Source organism: Carlito syrichta, unplaced genomic scaffold (assembly GCF_000164805.1).
Source record: "Carlito syrichta isolate Samal-C Ts95f unplaced genomic scaffold, Tarsius_syrichta-2.0.1 Scaffold312129, whole genome shotgun sequence".
Lineage (NCBI taxonomy): Eukaryota > Metazoa > Chordata > Mammalia > Primates > Tarsiidae > Carlito > Carlito syrichta.
The window spans coordinates 360,173-380,149 of NW_007256225.1; the positions used below are offsets into that span (position 1 = coordinate 360,173).

A 19,977-nucleotide genomic window follows, 5' to 3' on the forward strand; every position below is an offset into this window, starting at 1 on the left:
GTCCTTCTGCCTCAGCCTTCCAAGTAGCTGGAATTACAGGCATGTGCTACCACGCCCGGCTGATTTTTTGATTTATTGTAGAGATGAGGTCTCGCTGCCCAGGCGGGTCTCAAACCCGCGGGCTCAGGCAATCCACTCACCTCAGTCTCCCAAAGGCACGGGATTACAGGATGAGCCACCGAACCCGGCTTAATTTTTGATTTATTGTAGAGATGAGATCTCGCCAAGTTGCCCAGGTGGGTCTCGAACCCACGGAGCTCAGGCAATCCACTCCCCTCGGTCTCCCAAAGCGCAGGATTACAGGCTGAGCCACTGAACCCGGCCCCATCTATAGTCTCTTGAAGCCAGAGGTAACACCTTAGCAAATAACTCTGAGGTTAGAAGAAAAAAGCTTCTAGCAGAGTTCTTAGTGGAGGAAGAGGGTAGTATTCTTCTATCTGTTGGGTGTTATGAGGGAGCTAGCCACCTTGTTTTTCCAGAATGTTCACCTATTGGGGGAAGAAAGGTGAAACACTAAAAGTCATTTATTTTTCTTCATTCTTGTATTTTTGTTCAACCCCATACATCCACCCCATCCACCTCTGTCTCTTTTCTACAAACTTCCTGTGATTGTCCTCTTTCCAAGAGAGTGGAACATGCTGACCAGAAGTTTCCCTGTTTCGCCTTCATGCCAACTGACCCAGATTGGACATTAGGAGAGCCAATATTTTTATTTTTTAAGATGGAGTCACTTTGTCCCTCATGCTGGAGTGCAGTGCACACTCATGGCCACTGCAGCTTTGACCTGCTGGGCTCAGGGGATCCTTCCGCTTCAGCCTTCCAAGTAGCTGGAACTACAGGCGTGTGCCACCATGCCCAGCTAATTTTTTGATTTATTGTAGTGATGAGGTTTCGCCGTGTTACCTAGGCTGGTCTCAAACCTCTGGGCTCACACTGTCCTCTTGCCTCATCCTCCCAAAGGGAGGGATTACAGGCTAAAGGGAGGCCTGGGATTACAGGCAGGAAGCACCGTGCCCAGCCGTCAAGGGCCTCTCATACTGAACTCCTGAAGTTGATTCTCTTGTGCTGGACATGCTGGCTGGAAAGAAGGCTGGTGGCCCAGGAGTGGTCATTAAGAGGCTAATAGGGTGTCCGCTGGGCCAAGCCCTCCCTGACTCAGAACTTGCCTTGGTCCTCTTTGAATGGAGTCAGGATGAGGTCCTGTCCTTCCCTTCCGTGAAGGCATTGGTGAACATGTCTCTCTGAGGCCATTCCTTTAAGGAAACCCATCACAGAGCTTCTAAAATTTCTTTCCTTCCTTCCTGATTTCTTGTCTACTTGGGATTGGAGTGTTGCTGTCTTTCCCAGGGAGGTGGACTCTAGGAGCTAGACTACTTGAAAAGGACTGACAGAGCCTGGCTCTAGCATGGGGTCATAGACACCTCAGGTTCAGGTTCAGGGATAATATAATCCTGAGCAGTCCAGCTGTTAGAGTGTTCTAGAAATTCCTCACTTGTTTATAGTCCCAGAATAGTACGGCTCAGGATACTGGGACTTAGCTTTTTTTTTTTTATTGGCTAAAAGAGACATTATTCTAGTGGGACTCAGGAATGGAAATAGCTGAGGAAGCTTTCTTACTGTATGGGGATTCTTGACCACAGCCTGACTGTGCTGGTCTGCCACACTTCCAGGCTGCTTCTGTTCTGGTCTCCTGTGATGTGAGCCTCTCGGCCCTGTCCTGGCCCTATCCTCGGTTTCCTGGTACTGGGAAGCCCTCTCCAGGGTCTTTGTGGCAGGAGGGTGGGCAGAAGCCCCTCAGGGCTTCATTCTGGCTAACAGCATGAACCAGAGGGACGTCATCTTCTGCATTGATGAACTTCCCAATTTTACTTCAGTTGGCCTGGCTGTTGTAGTGTAAGGACTGATTTTGGTGCTGTGGCTGGTTAGCCCTTTGGCAGATTCTGCTCAGAACATGAATATATCCACTATTGATTTCTTAGGTGCCATATTTTAAAAAGTCAAAATAATAAGCAATAATTGGCCAAGTGGCAGAGCCTCCCTCCCCCATGCTTGTTTGTAATCAGAAACCGGAGTAAAAGCCCTTTTGTTGGTGATAGTGGTGTAGGGGAAGGCATTGTGTAGTTGAGGATGACTCAGATACACAGAAGGATGAATGCACCCTGTGCTGTGCCTTTAGTCTCTGCCTAGCTTCTTGGGGGCTTTCTTAGCCTTGGGCTCATCCGGTTTTAGCAGACTCTTGGCATTGAACTTGGGAGGCTATTTTGTTTTAGTGCAGGGCTGTTTAAAATTGGACCCATGTGAACCATGGAAACCGCTGTGAGTCAGCTTTTTAGGGAACCTGTCTTTAACTCTTTCAAGTTACCTCCAGTTTGCATGATTCTGTTTTTTCTGGCCTGCCAATTCCTTGAAGTGATTGATTTTTCTGGAATTAGGCAAGTGTTTGGCTTTTTGTGCTGGGGTTATTAAAGTAGGCAGCTTCCTCATGAACTTGCCTTTAAATGTTTCCCTGTGACATGTCTCATGGCCATGCCACCCTTGCAAGTGTGTTGGAGTGGTATAGCACATGTATCTTGAGGGTGGCCAGGCTTTCCTGGAGGACCTCACCTGCTCCGGGGGAGCTCCTGGTAGGTCGTTCCTGGGAGGTTAGAACCACTCAACGAGTTGAGCATGTTTGCCTGCGGTGGGACATGAGAGGGAAGCTATAGGGAGGCCATGAAAAAGAAGAATTGGAGAGACTCCTGGGAGAGATTCAGGGCCTTCTGAAGTGGGAAAGGGTAGGTGCTTCCTTGGGGGTGTCTTGTATACTTTGCCCTGTTCCCATGGGTTTTGTGTGGTCAGCTTGGGGGTGACTGGAGTTCATGTGCTGAGTGTCTGACAGCCGTACGTAAGCACCTGCCTGGCCCAGCCTGACTTCTCTGGAGAGAAATGTGACTTCACGTAGTTTCTGGAATTTCTTTCCTTTCTTCCTGATTTCCTTCTACTTGAGATTAGAGTGTTGCTGTCTTTCCCAGGGAGTTGGACTCTAGGAGCTAGACTACTTGAAAAGGACTGACAGAACTTGGCTTTGGCATGGAGTCACAGACACCTCAGGTTCAGGTTAGGGGACAATATAATCCCAAGCAGTCCAACCGTCAGAATGTTCTAGAAATTCCTCTGCTTTCCAGCTTAGTCTGTGCTGTTGTTGAGTATGCTGTTTACATGGCTTGATTGTCTTGTTTTCTCTTATAACCTTTCTTCCAAAGAGCTCCACATAGTTTACATGTGTCATTCTACAACAATTGTGAACATTTGCTAAATTCAGTGGCACTTGTGTGCCTATAAGTTTGGGTAAGGTCTCTGAAAAAATGTTTAAATATGAAAACCCACCTGAGCCCGCGGGTACGAGACCCGCCTGGGCAACTTGGTGAGACTTCATCTCTATAATAAATCAAAAAAATCAGCTGGGCATGGTAGCACATGCCTGTAATTCCGGCTACTTGGAAGGCTGAGGCGGAAGGATCGCTGGAGTCCAGCAGGTCAAGGCTGCGGTGGCCGGGAACAGCCACTGCACTCTAGTCTGGGTGACAGAGTGAGACTCCAACTCAAAAAAAGAAAACCCAGAGGTTAAGTGAGATGGGAGGGATGGCAGAGGGCTTCCCTATCTGGAAAACCTAGCTCTCTTCTGTGTTGTCTTCGAGTAGAGACTGTTTGAGGATTCCACAGTTCTTTTTTCACAGTCCTGGTGACTTTGGGTTTAGTTTGTAATCAGTGGGTCGTTGGGTACACTGCTGTTTTTCCTCATGTCTCAGTAAACTCTGTTATCTAGATCTGGGTTATTTGTCAGATGGATGGACCAACAGTCTACCTCCCTCTTCCCCTTTTTTCTTTCTTCCTCTCCCTCACCCCACCCCTTTCATGAATTAAGAAATTAAATCTGGAGGTGAGTGGATTGCCTGAGCCCAAGGGTTCGAGGCCCACCTGGGCAACTTGGCGAGACCTCATCTCTACATAAATCTAAAATTAGCCGGGCATGGTAGTGTGCGCCTGTAGTTCCAGCTACTCGGAAGCCTGAGGCGGAAGGATCGCCGGAGCCCAGCAGGTCAAGGCTGCAGTAGCCGGGAGCGGCCACTGCACTCCAGTCTGGGCGACAGAGTGAGACTCCAACTCAAAAAAAAAAAAAAAAAAAGAAAAGAAATTAAATCTGCCATTGCCAGGAGAGAAAAGTTTCTTTCTAGAACTAAATATAAATGACTTTAGCCTTATACACTGTTTTGGATTGTTCCTGACATTTCTTTTCCTTTGATTATCACAGAAAATTGAGCTTGCTACATTTTAAAAAAAGAGTTGGCCTAAAAAGGTTTTGATTCTAAAGTGCTACCTTTGACCAGTCTTCACAAGAGCAACCCCTGGGCCGGGCTCAGTGGTTCAGCCTGTAATCCCGTGCCTTTGGGAGGCTGAGGTGAGTGCATTGCCTGAGCCCGCAGGTTCGAGACCTGCCTGGGTAACTTGGCAGACCTCATCTCTACAATAAATCAAAAATTAGCTGGGTGTGGTAGTTCACAGTAGTTCCAGCTACTTGGAAGGCTGCGGCAAAAGGATCGCCGGAGCCCAGCAGGTCGAGGCTGCGGTGGCTGGGAGTGGCCACTGCACTCCAGTCTGGGTGACAGAGACTTCAACTCAAAAAAACAAACAAACAACAAAAAAAATGAAAACAAAACCAAAAAAAAAAACAAAAAAAAAACCAAGAGCAACCCTTGTCCACCTGTACTGTCCCACCATCTGATTTTCTTCCATACCACTCGTCACCATCTGACATGACCTGTATATATATATATTTTTTTGAGTTGGAGTCTCACTCTGTCGCCCAGACTGTAGTGCAGTGGCCGCTCCCGGCCACCGCAGCCTCGACCTGCTGGGCTCCGGCGATCCTTCCGCCTCAGCCTTCCAAGTAGCTGGAATTACAGGTATGCGCTACCACGCCTGGCTGATTTTTTTTTTGATTTATTGTAGAGATGAGGTCTCGCCAAGTTGCCCAGGCGGGTCTTGAACCCGCGGGCTCAGGCAATCCACTCACCTCAGCCTCCCAAAGGTGCGGAATTACAGGCTGAGCCACCGAGCCCGGCTGACCTGTATATTTTTAAAAATCAACTTTGTTGAGGTATAATGTATGCATAATATAGAGTACACATTTAAGTGTGCAACTCTGAGTTTTGACAAATGTATACACCTGTGTAACCTTCACCACAGTCAAGACATAGAACATTTCCACTCCCCAAAAAGGTACCCCTGTATCTGTAGAAAGTCAGCCTCCAGCAGTGATCTGTTTTCTGTCTATAGACTAGAGAGTTGACTTTGCTAGAGTTTCCTGTAAGTAGATCATATGGTGTTGTTTCATGTCTGGCTTCTTTCTCTCTCTGTAATGTTGTTGAGGTTCACCCATATTGTTGCATTCTTGGTAGTTCATTTCTTCTTATTGCTGCGTAGTCTTCCATTATGTGGATATACCATGATTTGTTTATTCATTTGCTTGTCGATGGGCACTGTGTTTTTTTTCTTTTTGAGAAAGTGTCTCTCTCTGTTGCCTAGGCTGGTCTCAAACTCCTGGGTTCAAGTGATCTCTTGTTTTACCCTACTGAGTAGCTTGGACTGCAGGCATGTGCCACCTGCCTGGATTACAATGACTCATTTTAAAGTGTACAGTTGAGCACTATTTAGTACATTCACAAGGTTGTACAACTACTACTTTTATCTTTTATCTACTTCTAAAACATTTTCTTTTTTTTTTTTCAGTTGGAGTCTCACTGTGTCGTCCAGGCTGGAGTACAGTGGCATGCTCACGGCCACCACAGCCTCGACCTGTGGTGCTCAGGCAGTCCTTCAGCCTCAGCCTTCCAAGTAACTGGAACTACAGGCGCGCACCACTATGCCTGGCTAATTTTTTGATTTATTGTAGAAATGAGGTCTCACCAAGTTGCCCAGACTGGTCTTGAATGCCTGAACTTAGGCAATCCTCTCACCTTGACCTCTCAAAGTGCTGTGATTACAGGCGTGGGCCACCTTATCAAGATTTCAGCATAAGCTTGAGAAGTACATTTTACTGAACCTCTGGTATAGTAATACTTCTTGGAATCTTGTACATCACTCTTTTGAATAAGATTGCATAATATATATTATGCATAACATATATTATTCAGGCTTGTTACGACTTTTCTTTTTAAGTAAAAAGATACATCCTGGCCGGGCCGGTGGCTCAATCCTGTAATCCCAGCACTTTGGGAGGCCAAGGTGAGAGAATTGCCTAAGTCCAGGGGTTTGAGACCAGCCTGGACAACTTAGTGAGACCTCATCTCTACAAGAAACCAAAAAATCAGCTGGGCATGGAAGCACGTGCCTGTAGTTCCAGCTACTTGGAAGGCTGAGATGGAAGAATTGCCTGAGCCCAGCACGTTAAGGCTGCGGTGGCTGGGAGCAGTGTGTCACTGCACTCCAGCTTGGGTAACAGAGTAAGACTCCTACTAAAAAAAAAAACAAAAAACAAATAAATAGATACATCCTTTTGAGGGAAGGAAGGAGTGGTAGGTATTGAATAAGATCCCTCCCTGTTCAATTATCCATATTTCTTTAATGGGGCATTTATTGGGAACCTTCCTTGGGGTGAGTTTTTCTTGGAACAGCCGATTGAAATTCTGTGGTTGTGAGGACGGTGGCTATAGGCATTTGTTAAAGCCTTCTTGTGCAAGAACCTCATGTTGGTCATCTTCTGTAATTTTCACAGCTGTCCTTTGAAGGAGAAGGTGCTGTTACCTCATTTTACAGGTGAGGTAACAGCCCCAGAGATATTAAATGACTTCTCCATGGTTACACCAAGACCAGGGAGTGCTGGAAGTCAGGTTGCTTGAACACCAGGGTGTTGATGTGATACCACCCCTCCTGCAGAGAGAACACAGCATCTGGACCTTCTGTGCCATGTTCACACGTTTCTTTAGCAGCTTATGTTGGTTTCCTATGCTGTGTCAGGCACTGTGCATGGAATACATGGTGAACCACGGAGCATGTGCTAGGGGGCAGCTCAGAGCTGCAGCATGGGGTGGGGCTGGAAGTGGAGGCTGGGAGCAGGAGAAGGCTTGGGTAGAGATTGTCCATGGGGTAGCCCAAACCTGGCTCTCTTGTTTCCTTAGCCTGGTTTGTCTAGCTTAGTGTTTACTGCCAAGTCCTTTCTTTGCTCTCAGAGAATTAATTTCAGAATGACAGACCTTTCTGCTTTCTGCTGAGGCTCACTGTGAAGCCTTTGCTAATGCTGATGTCTGTTTCCTGGCTGGTCTGGTGGGCATGCTGGCTGTCTCCTTTCCACAGGCTCCTCAGGAAGGTGCCTGGAGGGTGTTGTGGGCCTTGAGAATGGCTGGTTGTTTCCATCTGTCCTCAAATCAGGTTACTTTGGAAAGCTTTTTTTTTTTTTTGAGTTGGAGTCTCACTCTGTCGCCCAGGCTGGAGTGCAGTGGCATGCTCACTGTCACCCCAGCGTCAACCTGCTGGGCTCTGGTGATCCTTCTGCCTTAGTCTTCCGAGTAGCTGGAACTACAGGCGCACGCTACCACACCTGACTAATTTTTTTGATTTATTGTAGAGACAAGGTCTTGCCAAGTTGCCCCGGCTGGTCTCGAACCCGTGGTTTCAGGCAACCCACTCGCCTCGGCCTCCCAAAGTTCTGGGATTACAGGCTGAGCCACTGAGCTTGGCCTGGAAAGCTCTTTATTCAGATATAAATGGATAGCTGAACTGGGTGTGGGGTGTGGCTGGAGAAACTGACCATGGAGCTAAAAATGGCTCCTTTTAAAGCTTTTGTTTGTGGGTCATCTGCGTACAGAGGGGAGAAGCTGCAGGCAGGGCCTGAGGCAGGAGCACAGGCAGTTACAAGACAGGGAGCAGAATTCCTGACCTCTCAAGTAATGGGACACTTTGGAGACATTGGAGTGGAAAGAAGTGTTTTTGCTCTTACCAAATGTGCTCAGTGTGTTTGTGAAACCAACCTTGTGACTTCAGTGTCTTCAGAAAGCATTTGATTGAGAAATTATTGTTTTCACGTGAAATTCTGTCAGTGCATACATGGATAAACAAACTCCACACTCCTTTTAGGGCAGAATGAAAGGAAATTTTCTGAATTTGCTGTTAGGGAAAAGGTTCAGTAGAACTTTCTGGGGCTTGCTATTGGAATAGAACCTCCTAGCCGGGCTTGGTGGCTCAGCCTGTAATTCCGCGCCTTTGGGAGGCTGAGGTGTGTGGATTGCCTGAGCCCGCAGGTTTGAGACTCGCCTGGGTAGCGAGATCTCATCTCTACAATAAATCAGAAAATCAGCCGGGCGTGGTAGCGCATGCCTGTAATTCCGGCTACTCGGAAGGTTGAGGCGGAAGGATCGCCGGAGCCCAGCAGGTCGAGGCTGGGGTGGCCGGGAGCGGCCACTGCACTCCAGTCTGGGTGACAGAATGAGACTCCATCTCAAAAAAAAATTAAAAAAAAAAAGGAATAGAGCCTCCTTATCATTTGGACTTCATCACAAACTGGCAGCTGTGCTGTGTGAGTAAACCCCTGTTTGAAAACTGTGCCATGGACTCAAATCATTGCCTGGAGTTCTTTTCAGAATGGTGAAGGTGGCTCTGGATTTCTCAGAGAAGTTCCCCTCACTCCCATCCCCCTTCCCTTTTCCCAGAAGAGACAAAGCATGACCTAGGCTCTGTCTGTGTTGTTTACTGCTCCCAGGCCAGTACAGGACAGGTGAGGCCTGTTTGAGTCTGTTGATGAAGTGAGAGTTGAACAAGAGCGAGGGTCTTATGAGGTTTCTCTTGTCTGTCTCTTCCTCTGAACTCAGCCAAAAATGGAATGAAAGCAAAGTAAACCAGAAACCAACAGATAAAAGTTATTAATAGGAACTTTTTTTTTTTGAGTTGGAGTCTCACTCTATTGCCCAGGCTGGAGTGTAGTGGCATGCTCATAGCCACCACAGCCTCAACCTGGGCTCAGGTGATCCTTCCTTTTTTTTTTTTTTTTTTTTTTTTTGAGTTGGAGTCTCACTCTGTCACCCAGACTGGAGTGCAGTGGCCGCTCCCGGCCACCACAGCCTCGACCTGCTGGGCTCCGGCGATCCTTCCGCCTCAGCCTTCCAAGTAATTGGAACTACAGGTGCGCGCTACCACGCCTGGCTAAGTTTTGATTTATTGTAGAGATGAGGTCTCGCCAAGTTGCCCAGGCGGGTCTCGAACCCACCGGTTCAGGCAATCCACTCACCTCAGCCTCTTAAGGCGTGGAATTACAGGCTGAGCCAATAAACCCAGCTGATCCTTTGCCTCAGCCTTCCAAGTAGCTCGAACTACAGGCATGTGCCACCATGCCCAGCTAATTTTTTGATTTATTGTAGAGATGAGATCTTGCCCGGTTGCCCGAGTAGCTGTTTTCAAGTTCGTGGGCTTAGGTAATCCTCTCACCTCGGCCTCTTAAAGTGCTGGGATTATAGGCATGAGCCACAGCACCCCACTGCAAGCAAGCTTTCCAGAGCTCTTTCCATCCCTTGTGGAGGAGTTGACTTTTGCCCTCAGTCACAGGGAACATCTAAAAACAGAAGGAATGTATGATTGTAGTTGGCACTGGTCAGCGTCCCCTTATCCTGAGCCAGAATTGAAAAGACCTTGATGCTGAGTGCTTCCTTGGGTGTACAAGGCTTTCTAGCTTCTTCCCTGTCTTGCCTTTTCTTCCTAGGCCTTCCTGGGACCAAGCCTGTGTATGGCCTTTCATCATGGAAGGATATCTGAGGGCTGGAAGGGTCTCTTGAGGGAGGCTCGCCAATTTCTTTGTCTGCTGGGGCCAGAGGGTGACTTCTGGGCACCTTTTGCTGCCAGGAAACTGCACTGAGTTGTAAATTGCAGCAATGGGGATCCCTCTACAGAGTGAAGAGCTCTGGTGAGATGAAGGGAGGGAATGAGGGAGATGTGAGCTTCACAGAGACAAGAGCGATGTGTATGGTTCCTGAGAGCCTTATATGGCCAGTGTTACCCATAGTGCAGCATTCTAATTGGAGGGGATAAACAGCGACACTGGAGTTGGTCCAGTCTCCACATGCGAGTGAGTCCTCCATGCAGCCTCAGGCGCTCCTGCTGCTGAACTGTGCACCTGGGTTACCCAGGACTGGTCTCTGCGGTGATGGTTCAGGCCCTGTGCTGCCGTTTTTACAGACTTGTCTCTTCTGGTCTCTTGTATCCCTGGGAGTGGGATAGTCTAGATCATGTGTCCAGAGCCACACACTGGCAAAACTATGAATGGGGTTCAAGTGTTTCTTTCTGTCTTACTGAGGCTGAATGTCCAGTGCGGGAAGGATGAAAGGCAGAGGTTGGGAGTGGTGGCTTTGGTGTTGCTCCTGCTTTCCTGCTGTGGGGGGCTGCGGACATGTCAGACATGTAGGTGTGGGCGGGGTAGCATCGAGCTCTTCCTCCCAGAATCCTTTGCACTTACTCTGATGTGTAGGCCCCACACATGAACATGTGTGCCCAACACACCCCAGCACACTGAATTCCAAGAGTCACCTGTGATAGTGCCAGGCAGTGTTTTATTTCCTTCCCAAGTGAGTGAGTTATTTACATATATTGTATATTCACTGCTGGGCACTTAGTGTGAATCCTGAGACTTCCTAAAGCTCCCAATGCTCCTTTTCAAGTGCCTGCTCTTAGGTATTCTGGAGAGCAGTTTGCTGTTGTGTTTGTTCCCAGATTCATGACTGAGTAAATTTCTGTGGGGAGAAAGTTCTAGGCCAGGTCTTCTCACTAGGCCTGTTTGAGAAGGCCTCCTCCAGCCGGCCACCCTGACCTTACATGACTTATTGCTGGTCAAGGTTTGTGGAGCTTTTGTTTTCTCTTGCTGACCACCTTAGCAGGTGAGTGACACAGGTTCAGAGTGGGCTGTTCTGTGTAGCTCCTGTATCTGTTATCTGCTGGATCAGCCAGCCATCACCAGGCCTGTGGAATGCTGTGTGCTCACCCCGGGAAGAAGTGTGGGGAGAAGTGATCAAGATACCTAGCAAATTGCCAGCAGGCAGGGGCACTCACTCAGAAGTGAGATGCTGGGCTCCTGTGTGCTGGCTGCTGCTAGTGCTGTGTATGTGCAGATGCAGCCATGGTCCAGCCCTTGTGGATCATCAGCATCCAGGCTCATCATAATGACAGAGTAGTGACATCATCTGTAGAACAGCGGGTGGTTTATCTTCTTGATGAGAGAATAGGAGCAAGAGCTTATCATATTTTCTATCTGTTTTTCTTTTTGTAATTTTAGATTTGGGGGTACCCATGTGTATTTGTTACTTGGACATACTGTATAGTGGTGAGGTTTGGGCCTCAGGTGGTCCATTCCCCCATCTGTGTTTTTCAAACTGTTTTGTGTCAAACCCACAGCCTCTTAAGAATCAGAAAGGTTTTTTTTTTCTCTGGTGACTAGATGGCACTTGATATGAAACCCCTGACTTCTTTTACTGGAGTAGATGTGTAGCCTATTTGGCTGGGGAGCTCTGACCCTGGGGCTCTGGATTCGGAGACCAGACACTATGAGCATCTTTCTGGAGTTCCAATGTGAAATCTCCCAGGCCCAGGTCTCTTCCTTCCTGGTCTGGCTTTTTTTTCCTTCGTCAGATAGCTCAGATTGTATTTTTTGGTTTATTTATTTATTTTTGCTTTTAAATTTTTTTCCTCACCTAGCCTTTTATTTAATTAATTAATTAATTTATTTTTATTTTTATTTTTTTTTGAGTTGGAGTCTCACTCTATTGCCCAGACCAGAGTGCAGTGGCCACTCCCAGCCACTGCAGCCTTGACCCACTGGGATCCTGTGATCCTTCCGCCTCAGCCTTCCAAATCCTTCCACCTCAGCGTTCCAAGTAGCTGGAACCACAGACGCGTGCTACCACACCCAGCTAGTTTTTAATTTATTGTAGAGATGAAGTCTCACCAAGTTGCTCAGGTGGGTCTCGAACCTGTGGGCTCAGGCAATCCACTCACCTCAGCCTCCCTAGGCGCGGGATTACAGACTGAGCCACCGAGCCCAGCTTATTTTTTATTTTTGAATTTGAATCTTGAGCCCATGGGTTCGAGACCAACCCGGACAACTTGAGGAGACCTCATTTCTACAATAAACCCCAAAATTAGCTGGGCATAGTGGCTCATGCCTGGAGTTCCAGCTACTTGGAAGGCTGAAGAGGAAGGATCACCCGAGCCCAGCAGGTTGAGGCTGCGGTGACCATGGTTATGCCACTGCACTCCAGCCTGGGTGACAGTGAGACTCTGACTCAAAGAAAAAAAAAACCAAACTAAATGCTAGTGTCATCCATTGTCTAACCAATCATAACAAGCCAGTAGAAACATAGTATCAGTGACAAAGGCCACCAAGGCTAGGTCAGTAGACATTCCTTCATGGCATATTATTTGCCTGCAATACCAGGAAAGCATAGCCTCACCACAGCATTCACAGACCTCTCTGAAGTTTAGCAATCAAGGATTTAGGTAGACTATAAAGGAGGAACTGGAACAGTCATGATAGGAAACAAGACATAAATAAGTATTTCTGACTGGGTGGGGTGTCTTGTGTGTAATCCTAGCACTTTGGGAGACTGAGGTGGGAGAATCACTTGATCCCAGTAGTTTGAGACCAGCCTGGGCAACCCAGCGAGACCCTGTCTCATTAAATAAGTAAATGAATACATAGTTATAGAATTCCTGCTGAGTCACATCAAAGTAAGGGCACGTGGAAAAACGTCCAGAAGGTGAGAACCACAGACATGTAATGAAGCAAGGGGTTGAAGTGGGAAGCAAGGGGTTTAGTGGGCTCATTTCTTTTTACGGCTGAATAGTAAGTATTTCACTGTATGAATATGCCATGTTTTGTTTATTCATTCACCATGATGGGTATTTGGATTGTTTTAACCTTTTTGGCTTTACAGATAGTGCTGCTGTGAACAGTCATATACATACAAGTTTTGTGTGCACACGTTTTCACTTCTCTTGGGTTTATACCTAGGGGTGGAATTTCTGAGTCATGGTGACTGAGGAACTGCTGGTCTGTTTTTCTGAGTGGCTATGATTTTACATCCCCACACACAGAGTATAAGAATTGTGATGTCTATACCTTCACCAACACTTTCTGTTGCTTGCCTAATTTTTTTATTTACTGTAGAGACGAGGTCTTACTGTGTTGCCCAGACTGGTTTCGAACTCCTGAGCTCAAGCGATCCTCTTACTTGGGCCTCCCAGAGTGCTGGGGTTACAAACATGAACCAGTGTGCCTGGCCTTCATGGTGGTTTTGATTTACATGTCCCTAATGATGAACGCTATTGAGCATCCTTTTATATGCTTGCTATTTGCTTGCATATCTTCTTTGGAGTAATGTCTATTCAGATTCTTAGCTTTTTTAAAAATTAGGTTGTTTGTCTCTATTGTTGTGTTGTATAATTTCTTTATACATTCTGAACACTAGTCCCTTATCACGTATTTGATGTACAGGTATTTTCTGCCATTCTATGAGTTGTCTTTTCCTTTTCATCGTCTTAATGGTGTTCTTTACAGCACAAGGTTTTCAATTTCCTTTTTTCCTTTTTTGAGTCAGGGACTTACAATCATAGCTCATGGCAACCTTGAACTCCTAGGCTCAAGTGATCCTCCTACCTCAGCCTCCCAGAGTATTGGGACTACAGGCATTAGTCACTGTGCCCAGCCTTGACCGCTAAGTTTTTACTGAGGCTTCAGAGGCCCCTGTGAGCTGTTTGCCAAAGGCTTTTACCCTGGGGCTTCCTTTTCTTGTTACTTTGGTAAGTCAGCCAAAGACCTTGACCCTAGGAAGCACTTGTTCTTCTTGTAGGTGTTTCTAGCTGTTTTACAGTTTGTACATTTTATTGTCTTTTTGTTTGTTTGTTTGTTTGTTTTGGAAGGTAACAAATGAAGAGGACTTTATTAGAAAATTGGACTGCAAACCTGATCAGCATCTGAAGGTGGTTTCCATTTTTGGAAATACTGGTGATGGAAAATCTCATACCCTTAACCACACTTTCTTTTATGGCCGCGAAGTCTTCAAAACATCCCCTGCCCAGGAGTCCTGCACTGTGGGTGTGTGGGCAGCCTATGACCCAGTCCACAAAGTAGCGGTGATAGACACGGAAGGGCTCTTGGGGGCCACTGTGAATCTCAGCCAGAGAACGCGGCTGCTGCTTAAGGTCCTGGCTGTCTCAGACCTTGTCATCTACCGAACGCATGCAGATCGGCTACATAACGACCTCTTCAAATTCCTTGGGGATGCCTCGGAAGCTTATCTGAAGCACTTCACCAAGGAGCTCAAGGCGACTACTGCCCGCTGTGGCCTGGATGTGCCTTTGTCCACGCTAGGCCCTGCGGTTATCATTTTCCATGAGACTGTGCATACTCAGCTCCTGGGCTCGGGTGAGTAGGGGGGGTCAGTGTCAGAGTGACCTCTCTAGGCACGGGGAAGCAGCCATGGGGCTGTAGTAGCAACTTGGGGTGGTGGATTTCCCAGAGAAATTTCTGCACAGACAAAAGATGAGGAAGTTTTTCAAGGAGATTGGTCAAGTGGAGACTGAGAGAGTTGCTAGTTGACTTTGGCAAAACAGATGTCTTTGATGGTCTGGATAAGTAAGACCTGTTTCCCTGAGATGGTGGGGATGAAAACTATCCGAGTGAGGTCAAGAGAAAACAGGAGCAAGTCAGGTGCAGTGGCTCACCTGAGGAGCTTTATTAGAAAGACAGGAGTCCCTGAGGGATCTTAAGGAGAGAATTGTATGATCAGATCTCTATTTTCTTTTTTGTTCTGAATTGGGATCTTACTCTGTTATCCAGGCTGGAGTGCAGTGGCACAGTCATGACTCACTGCAGCCTGTAATTCCAGCTATCTGGAGGTCGAGGCAGGAGGATTGCTTTAGTCCAGGAGTTTGAGGCCATTCTGGGCAACATAGCAAGACCGCATTTATTATTATTTTTTGAATCAGAGTCTTACTCTGTTGCCCAGGCTGGAGTACAGTGGAACGCTCATGGCCACCTCAGCATTGACCTGTTGGGCTCAGGCGATACTTCCACTTCAGCTTTCTTTCTTTCTTTCTTTCTTTTTTTTGAGTTGGAGTCCTATTCTATTGCCCAAACTGGAGGGCTCCGGCGATCCTTCTGCCTCAGTCTTCTGAGTAGCCAGAATTACAGGCACGTGCTACCATGCCCAGCTGATTTTTTGATTTATTGTAGAGATGAGGTCTTGCCAAGTTGCCCAGGCGGGTCTCGAACCCGCGGGCTCAGGCAATCCACTCACCTCGGCCTCCCAAAGCGCGGGATTATAGGCTGAGCCACCAAGCCCGGCTTGCTTCAGCTTTCTAAGTAGCTGGAACCACAGGTGTGTGCCACCACAGCCAGCTAATTTTTTGATTTATTGTAGAGACAAGGTCTCGCCATGTTGCCCAGACTGGTCTTGAACCCATGGACTCAGGCAATCTTCTTGCCCCTGTCTCCCAAAGTGCTGGGATTATAGGCGTGAGCCACTGTGCCTGGCTAGGACCCTATTTCTAGTACATAAATAAGAGCAAATAGGAGGAGAAGAGTTAATGTTGTGAGTATAATTTAACTCGTTCAAAGAGTTCTATAAAACAAAACAGAGCAATGAAATCATAACTGGAGACTGATGTGGAATTTCAAGGGATTTTCCTTGTTTTAAACTTTTTTATTTTTATTCTTTTTTTGAGTTGGAGTGTCACTCTGTCGCCTAGGCTGGCGTGCAGTGGCACCCTCACGACCACTGCAGCCTTGGCCTGCTGGGCTCAGGTAATCCTTCAGCCTCAACCTTCCAAGTAGCTGGAACTACAGATGCACACCACCACACCCAGCTAATTTTTTGGCTTATTGTAGAGATGAGATCTTGTTAAGTTGCCTAGACTGGTCTTGAACCCCTGGACTCAGGGATTACCTTGGCCTCCCAAAGTGCTGGGATTATAGGTGCAAGCCACCACACCTAACCGATTTTCCCTTTTAAACATTTAACAGCTATTTGTGGACTGATGGGAATGATATGTGAGACAGGGAGCACTGCAGATGCAAGAAAGAGAGTAGGACCAATCAGAGCTATGCACAGTAGCAAAGTTGGCCTTAGGTAGGACCATGGACAGTTCACCCATAGCAGCAGGAGAGAGTAATCGGTGGATGTAGTGAGTGGGTGGGTGCTAGTGCTGGAGTGTATGTGGAAAGTTTTATCTGATTAAATCTATCTTCTTGGAGAAATGGAAAGCAAGATCATGTTAGTAGTGGAGGGGAAGCAGATGCAGCAGCAGTAATCACATGTGGAGGGTCACTCCACGCATCTGCTTGTTCAGTCCCCAGAGTTTTTATTGAGTGCAGAGCACTGAGGCACAGAACTGAAACAATTCCTGATGTGGGGCATGCTGGTATGGTCCCAGCTACCTGGGAGATTGAGGCAGAGTCCAGGCAAGACCAATCTGGACAATACAGCAAGACCCTGCAAAACAAACAAACAAAAAAAAACAAAGCTCATCCTCAAATAGCTCCTGGTCTAGTTGGGAGCCCACAAGTGTGACATGAGTCCCTGAGGGATCTTACGCAGAGAATTATACGATCTATGATTTTTTCTTTTGAGTTGGAGTCTCACTCTGTCACTCAGGCTGGAGTGCAGTGGCACACTCACAGCCACCCCAGCATCAACCTGATAGGCTCCAGTGATCCTTCTGCCTTAGCCTTCCAAGTAGCTGGAACTACAGACATGCGCTATCACGTCTGTCTAATTTTTTATATATTGTAAAGATGAAGTCTTGCCAAGTTGCCCGGGCTGGTCTCAAACCTGTGAGCTCAGACAGTCTACTCGCCTTGGCCTCCCAAAGTGCTGGGATTACAGGCTGAGACACCAAGCCCAGCCCTGTGTGATCTTTTTTTTGAGGGGCATGTCTGGAGGAAGGGAGACCAGATAGGAGGTTATCAAGGTACTCAGATGGGACATGTTAGGGACTGAGCCAGAGCAGTGGCAGGAGGGACACGGACAGATGAGGCCATAAAGGAGGTTGACTTTGAAGGACCTGGGACCAGGTGATTGTGGTAGCAATGGCTCATGACTTGGAAGACAGAAATCTCAGTGTTCCAGAATGCAGGAAGAGACTCATTAGCAAGTTGTATAAGGAAGGGAGAGGGGGTGAGAAATGCTGCCTTTAAGATGCCTCCTGTAGTCAGCACTTTTATGCCACTTTTGATCTTTATTACATTGGTGAGGGGAAGGTTTAACAGCCAGATCAGCATTTTGAAATAACCAGCCCATAACTGGGTGTGGTGGTGCCTGTGATCCCAGCTACTTGGGAGGCTGAGGCAGGAGGATTGCTTGAGCTTAAGGATGCAGTGAGCTATGATTGTATTACTGCATTCCAGGTATCAAAGGAAGACTCCATGTGGCGAGATTTCATCTCTAATAGTAAATAAAAAAATTATCCGGGTGTGGTGGCGCGTGCCTGTGGTTCCAGCTACTTGGAAGGCTGAGGCGGAAGGCTGCGGTGGCTGGTGTGCTTCTGCACTCCAGCGTGGGTGACAGAGTGAGACTCCTACTGACAAAAAAAGAAAAATCAAAGGGAGATTCCATCTCTTCAAAAAAGAAAGAATTAGGCACTCAAAAACTGTTTATTGTATTGTTTGCTCTGACCATGCACTTTACCAGGTGTTTCCTTAAATAAATGCTGTTTTACTGTGTTTTTGCTATTAGTAGCAGCTCCGTTTTACAGGTGGAGAAACTGAACTCAGAGACGCTATGTTGTATAACCACTTGTAGCTAGTAAATGGCAAAATTGGGATTCAGAACAAGGTCTTCTAAGTCTTAACTCCAGAGCTGTTTTTGGAATGACAGTGCTGCTCCTTGAAACCCTGAGGTGGAACCAAGGCGCCAGATTCTGTGCAGAGTAGGAGAGGTGACAGGATGGTGTGTAGTTAATAATTAGATATTCTCCCCTAAATTTTTGGTGTGTTGTTTGGCTCTGCTGCTTTTCTACCTAGAGGATTCCTCGGCAGCTAGGTTCCTTGGAAGACACATGAATTCTTCTGTTTACAGATGTGCAGGGCCCCGTTATTTGGGAGCAGTGGTATGTATGTCCAGGGCAAACTGCCAGGTGATGTTGGGAGGAAGGAAAGTTAGCCCCTGGGTGTCTGTGACAGAAGTCGGTGACTGGTGGTATACCCCCAGGATACTGCCTGTGACTTTCCTCAAAAGCAGCTGCGCTGGGCTTGGTGGCTTAGCCTGCGATCCCAGCACTTTGGGAGGCTGAGGTGAGTGAATTACCTGAGCCTGCGGGTTCCAGACCAGCCTGGGCAACTTGGCGAGACCTCATCTCTACAATAATTAAAAAATTAGCCAGGTGCGGTAGTGCACGCCTATAGTTCCGGTTACTTGGAAGGCTGAGGTGGAAGGATTGCTGGAGCACACAGCAGGTCAATGCTATAGTGGCCATGAGTATGCCACTACACTCCAGCCTGGGCTACAGAGTGAGACTCCAACTCAAAAAAAAAAAAAAAAAAAAAAGCTGCCACTGGAAAGGTTTGGAAGGGGTGGCCTTAGTGGATAGTGCAGAATTGTGGCTACTTCTCTTTGGTGACTGTGCTTTTAAATTTGAGTTACTATCACTTCATTGTTATTTTGGGGTGATTTTGGTGTTAAAATATTAAAGGAAATTAAAAAGTTCTTTCAGCCTTTACCTCCAAAACATGCATTAAATCCATCTTCACTGTTCAGTCCACATTTCTGGACAAGTGGGAGACTGAGGGCATGCTCTTACCCTCACACACGGTTAGACCAGTGAGTTCAGAGGACAGACATTTAAATGTTAGTTAGTAGGTGACTATTTAAACAGAGACATGTGTGGAAGATGCAACAGCTGGTAAAGAGTAAGGGGCTCGGTGGCTCAGCCTGTAATCGCAGCACTTTGGGAGGCTGAGGCGAGTGGATTGCCCGGGCATCTTGGCAAGACCTTGTCTCTACAATAAATAAAAAACTAGCTGGGTATGGTAGCACACGCCTATAGTTCTAGCTACTTGGAAGGCTAAGGCGAAAGGATCGCTGGAGCCCAGCAGGTTGAGGCTGCAGTGGTCGGGAGCGTGCCAGTGCACTCTAGTCTGGGCGACAGAGTGAGATTCCAACTCAAAAAAAAAAAAAAAAGTGTAAGGGGCTCAAGTGCATGTGTCATGACAAGGACAGACACTTGCAGAATGCCATAAAGTGGTGGAGAGCATGCTGCGTGTACCTGCTGGAAGTCTGTGGAGAAGGCCTGTGCGTGGACAGACATGTCCGTTGAGAAAGAGGGAGCAAAGGAAGTAGGTTCTCTCCTTTTACATTTTGGCATGTCTAGATTTTTCTTACAATGATTAGTCTTTTTTTTAAAATAAGAAGCCTCTTTCTTGATGTATAATATATGCACAGTAAAGTGCACTTCCCATCAGAAGTGTTCAGTGACATATTCTCACAACTTGAATGCACCTGTGGAATCAGCAGCAGGCCAGGGACACCAGCCTCCTCCTCCTCCTCCTCTAGGAAGCCCTCCTCATGCGCCACTCCAGGATGGGGAACCTGGGTAGATTAGGTCTGTCTGTGGATTTACCTTATGCATAATGACTCAGAGCTTCTTTTATAAAGACGACTTTATTATTATTTATTTATATATATATTTTTTTTGTGAGTTGGAGTTTCACTCTGTCGCCCAGACTGGAGTGCAGTGGCATGCTCACGGCCACCCCAGTGTTGACCTGCTGAGCTTAGGTGATCTTCTGCCTCAGCCTTCTAAGTAGCTGGAACTACAGGCGTGCGCTACCATGCCAACCTAATTTTTTAAAAATTTATTTATTGTAGAGACGAGATCTTGCCAAGTTGCCTGGGCTGGTCTCGAACCTGCGGGCTCAGGCAATCCACTCGCCTCAACCTCCCAAAGTGCTGGGATTACAGCTGAGCC

At 47.1% G+C, this 19,977-nt stretch overlaps 1 protein-coding gene across 2 annotated transcripts in view; it reads left to right on the forward strand.

Moving 5' to 3' along the window:
* Positions 1-19,977, forward strand: part of ZFYVE1 (zinc finger FYVE-type containing 1) — a 53,505-nt gene that overhangs the window by 11,904 nt on the left and 21,624 nt on the right. For both annotated transcript variants that reach the window (XM_008069589.1, XM_008069590.1), the window contains exon 2: positions 13,933-14,437. In XM_008069589.1, coding sequence (XP_008067780.1) covers positions 13,933-14,437 — 505 coding nt within the window. The remainder of the gene's footprint in view (positions 1-13,932; positions 14,438-19,977) is intronic.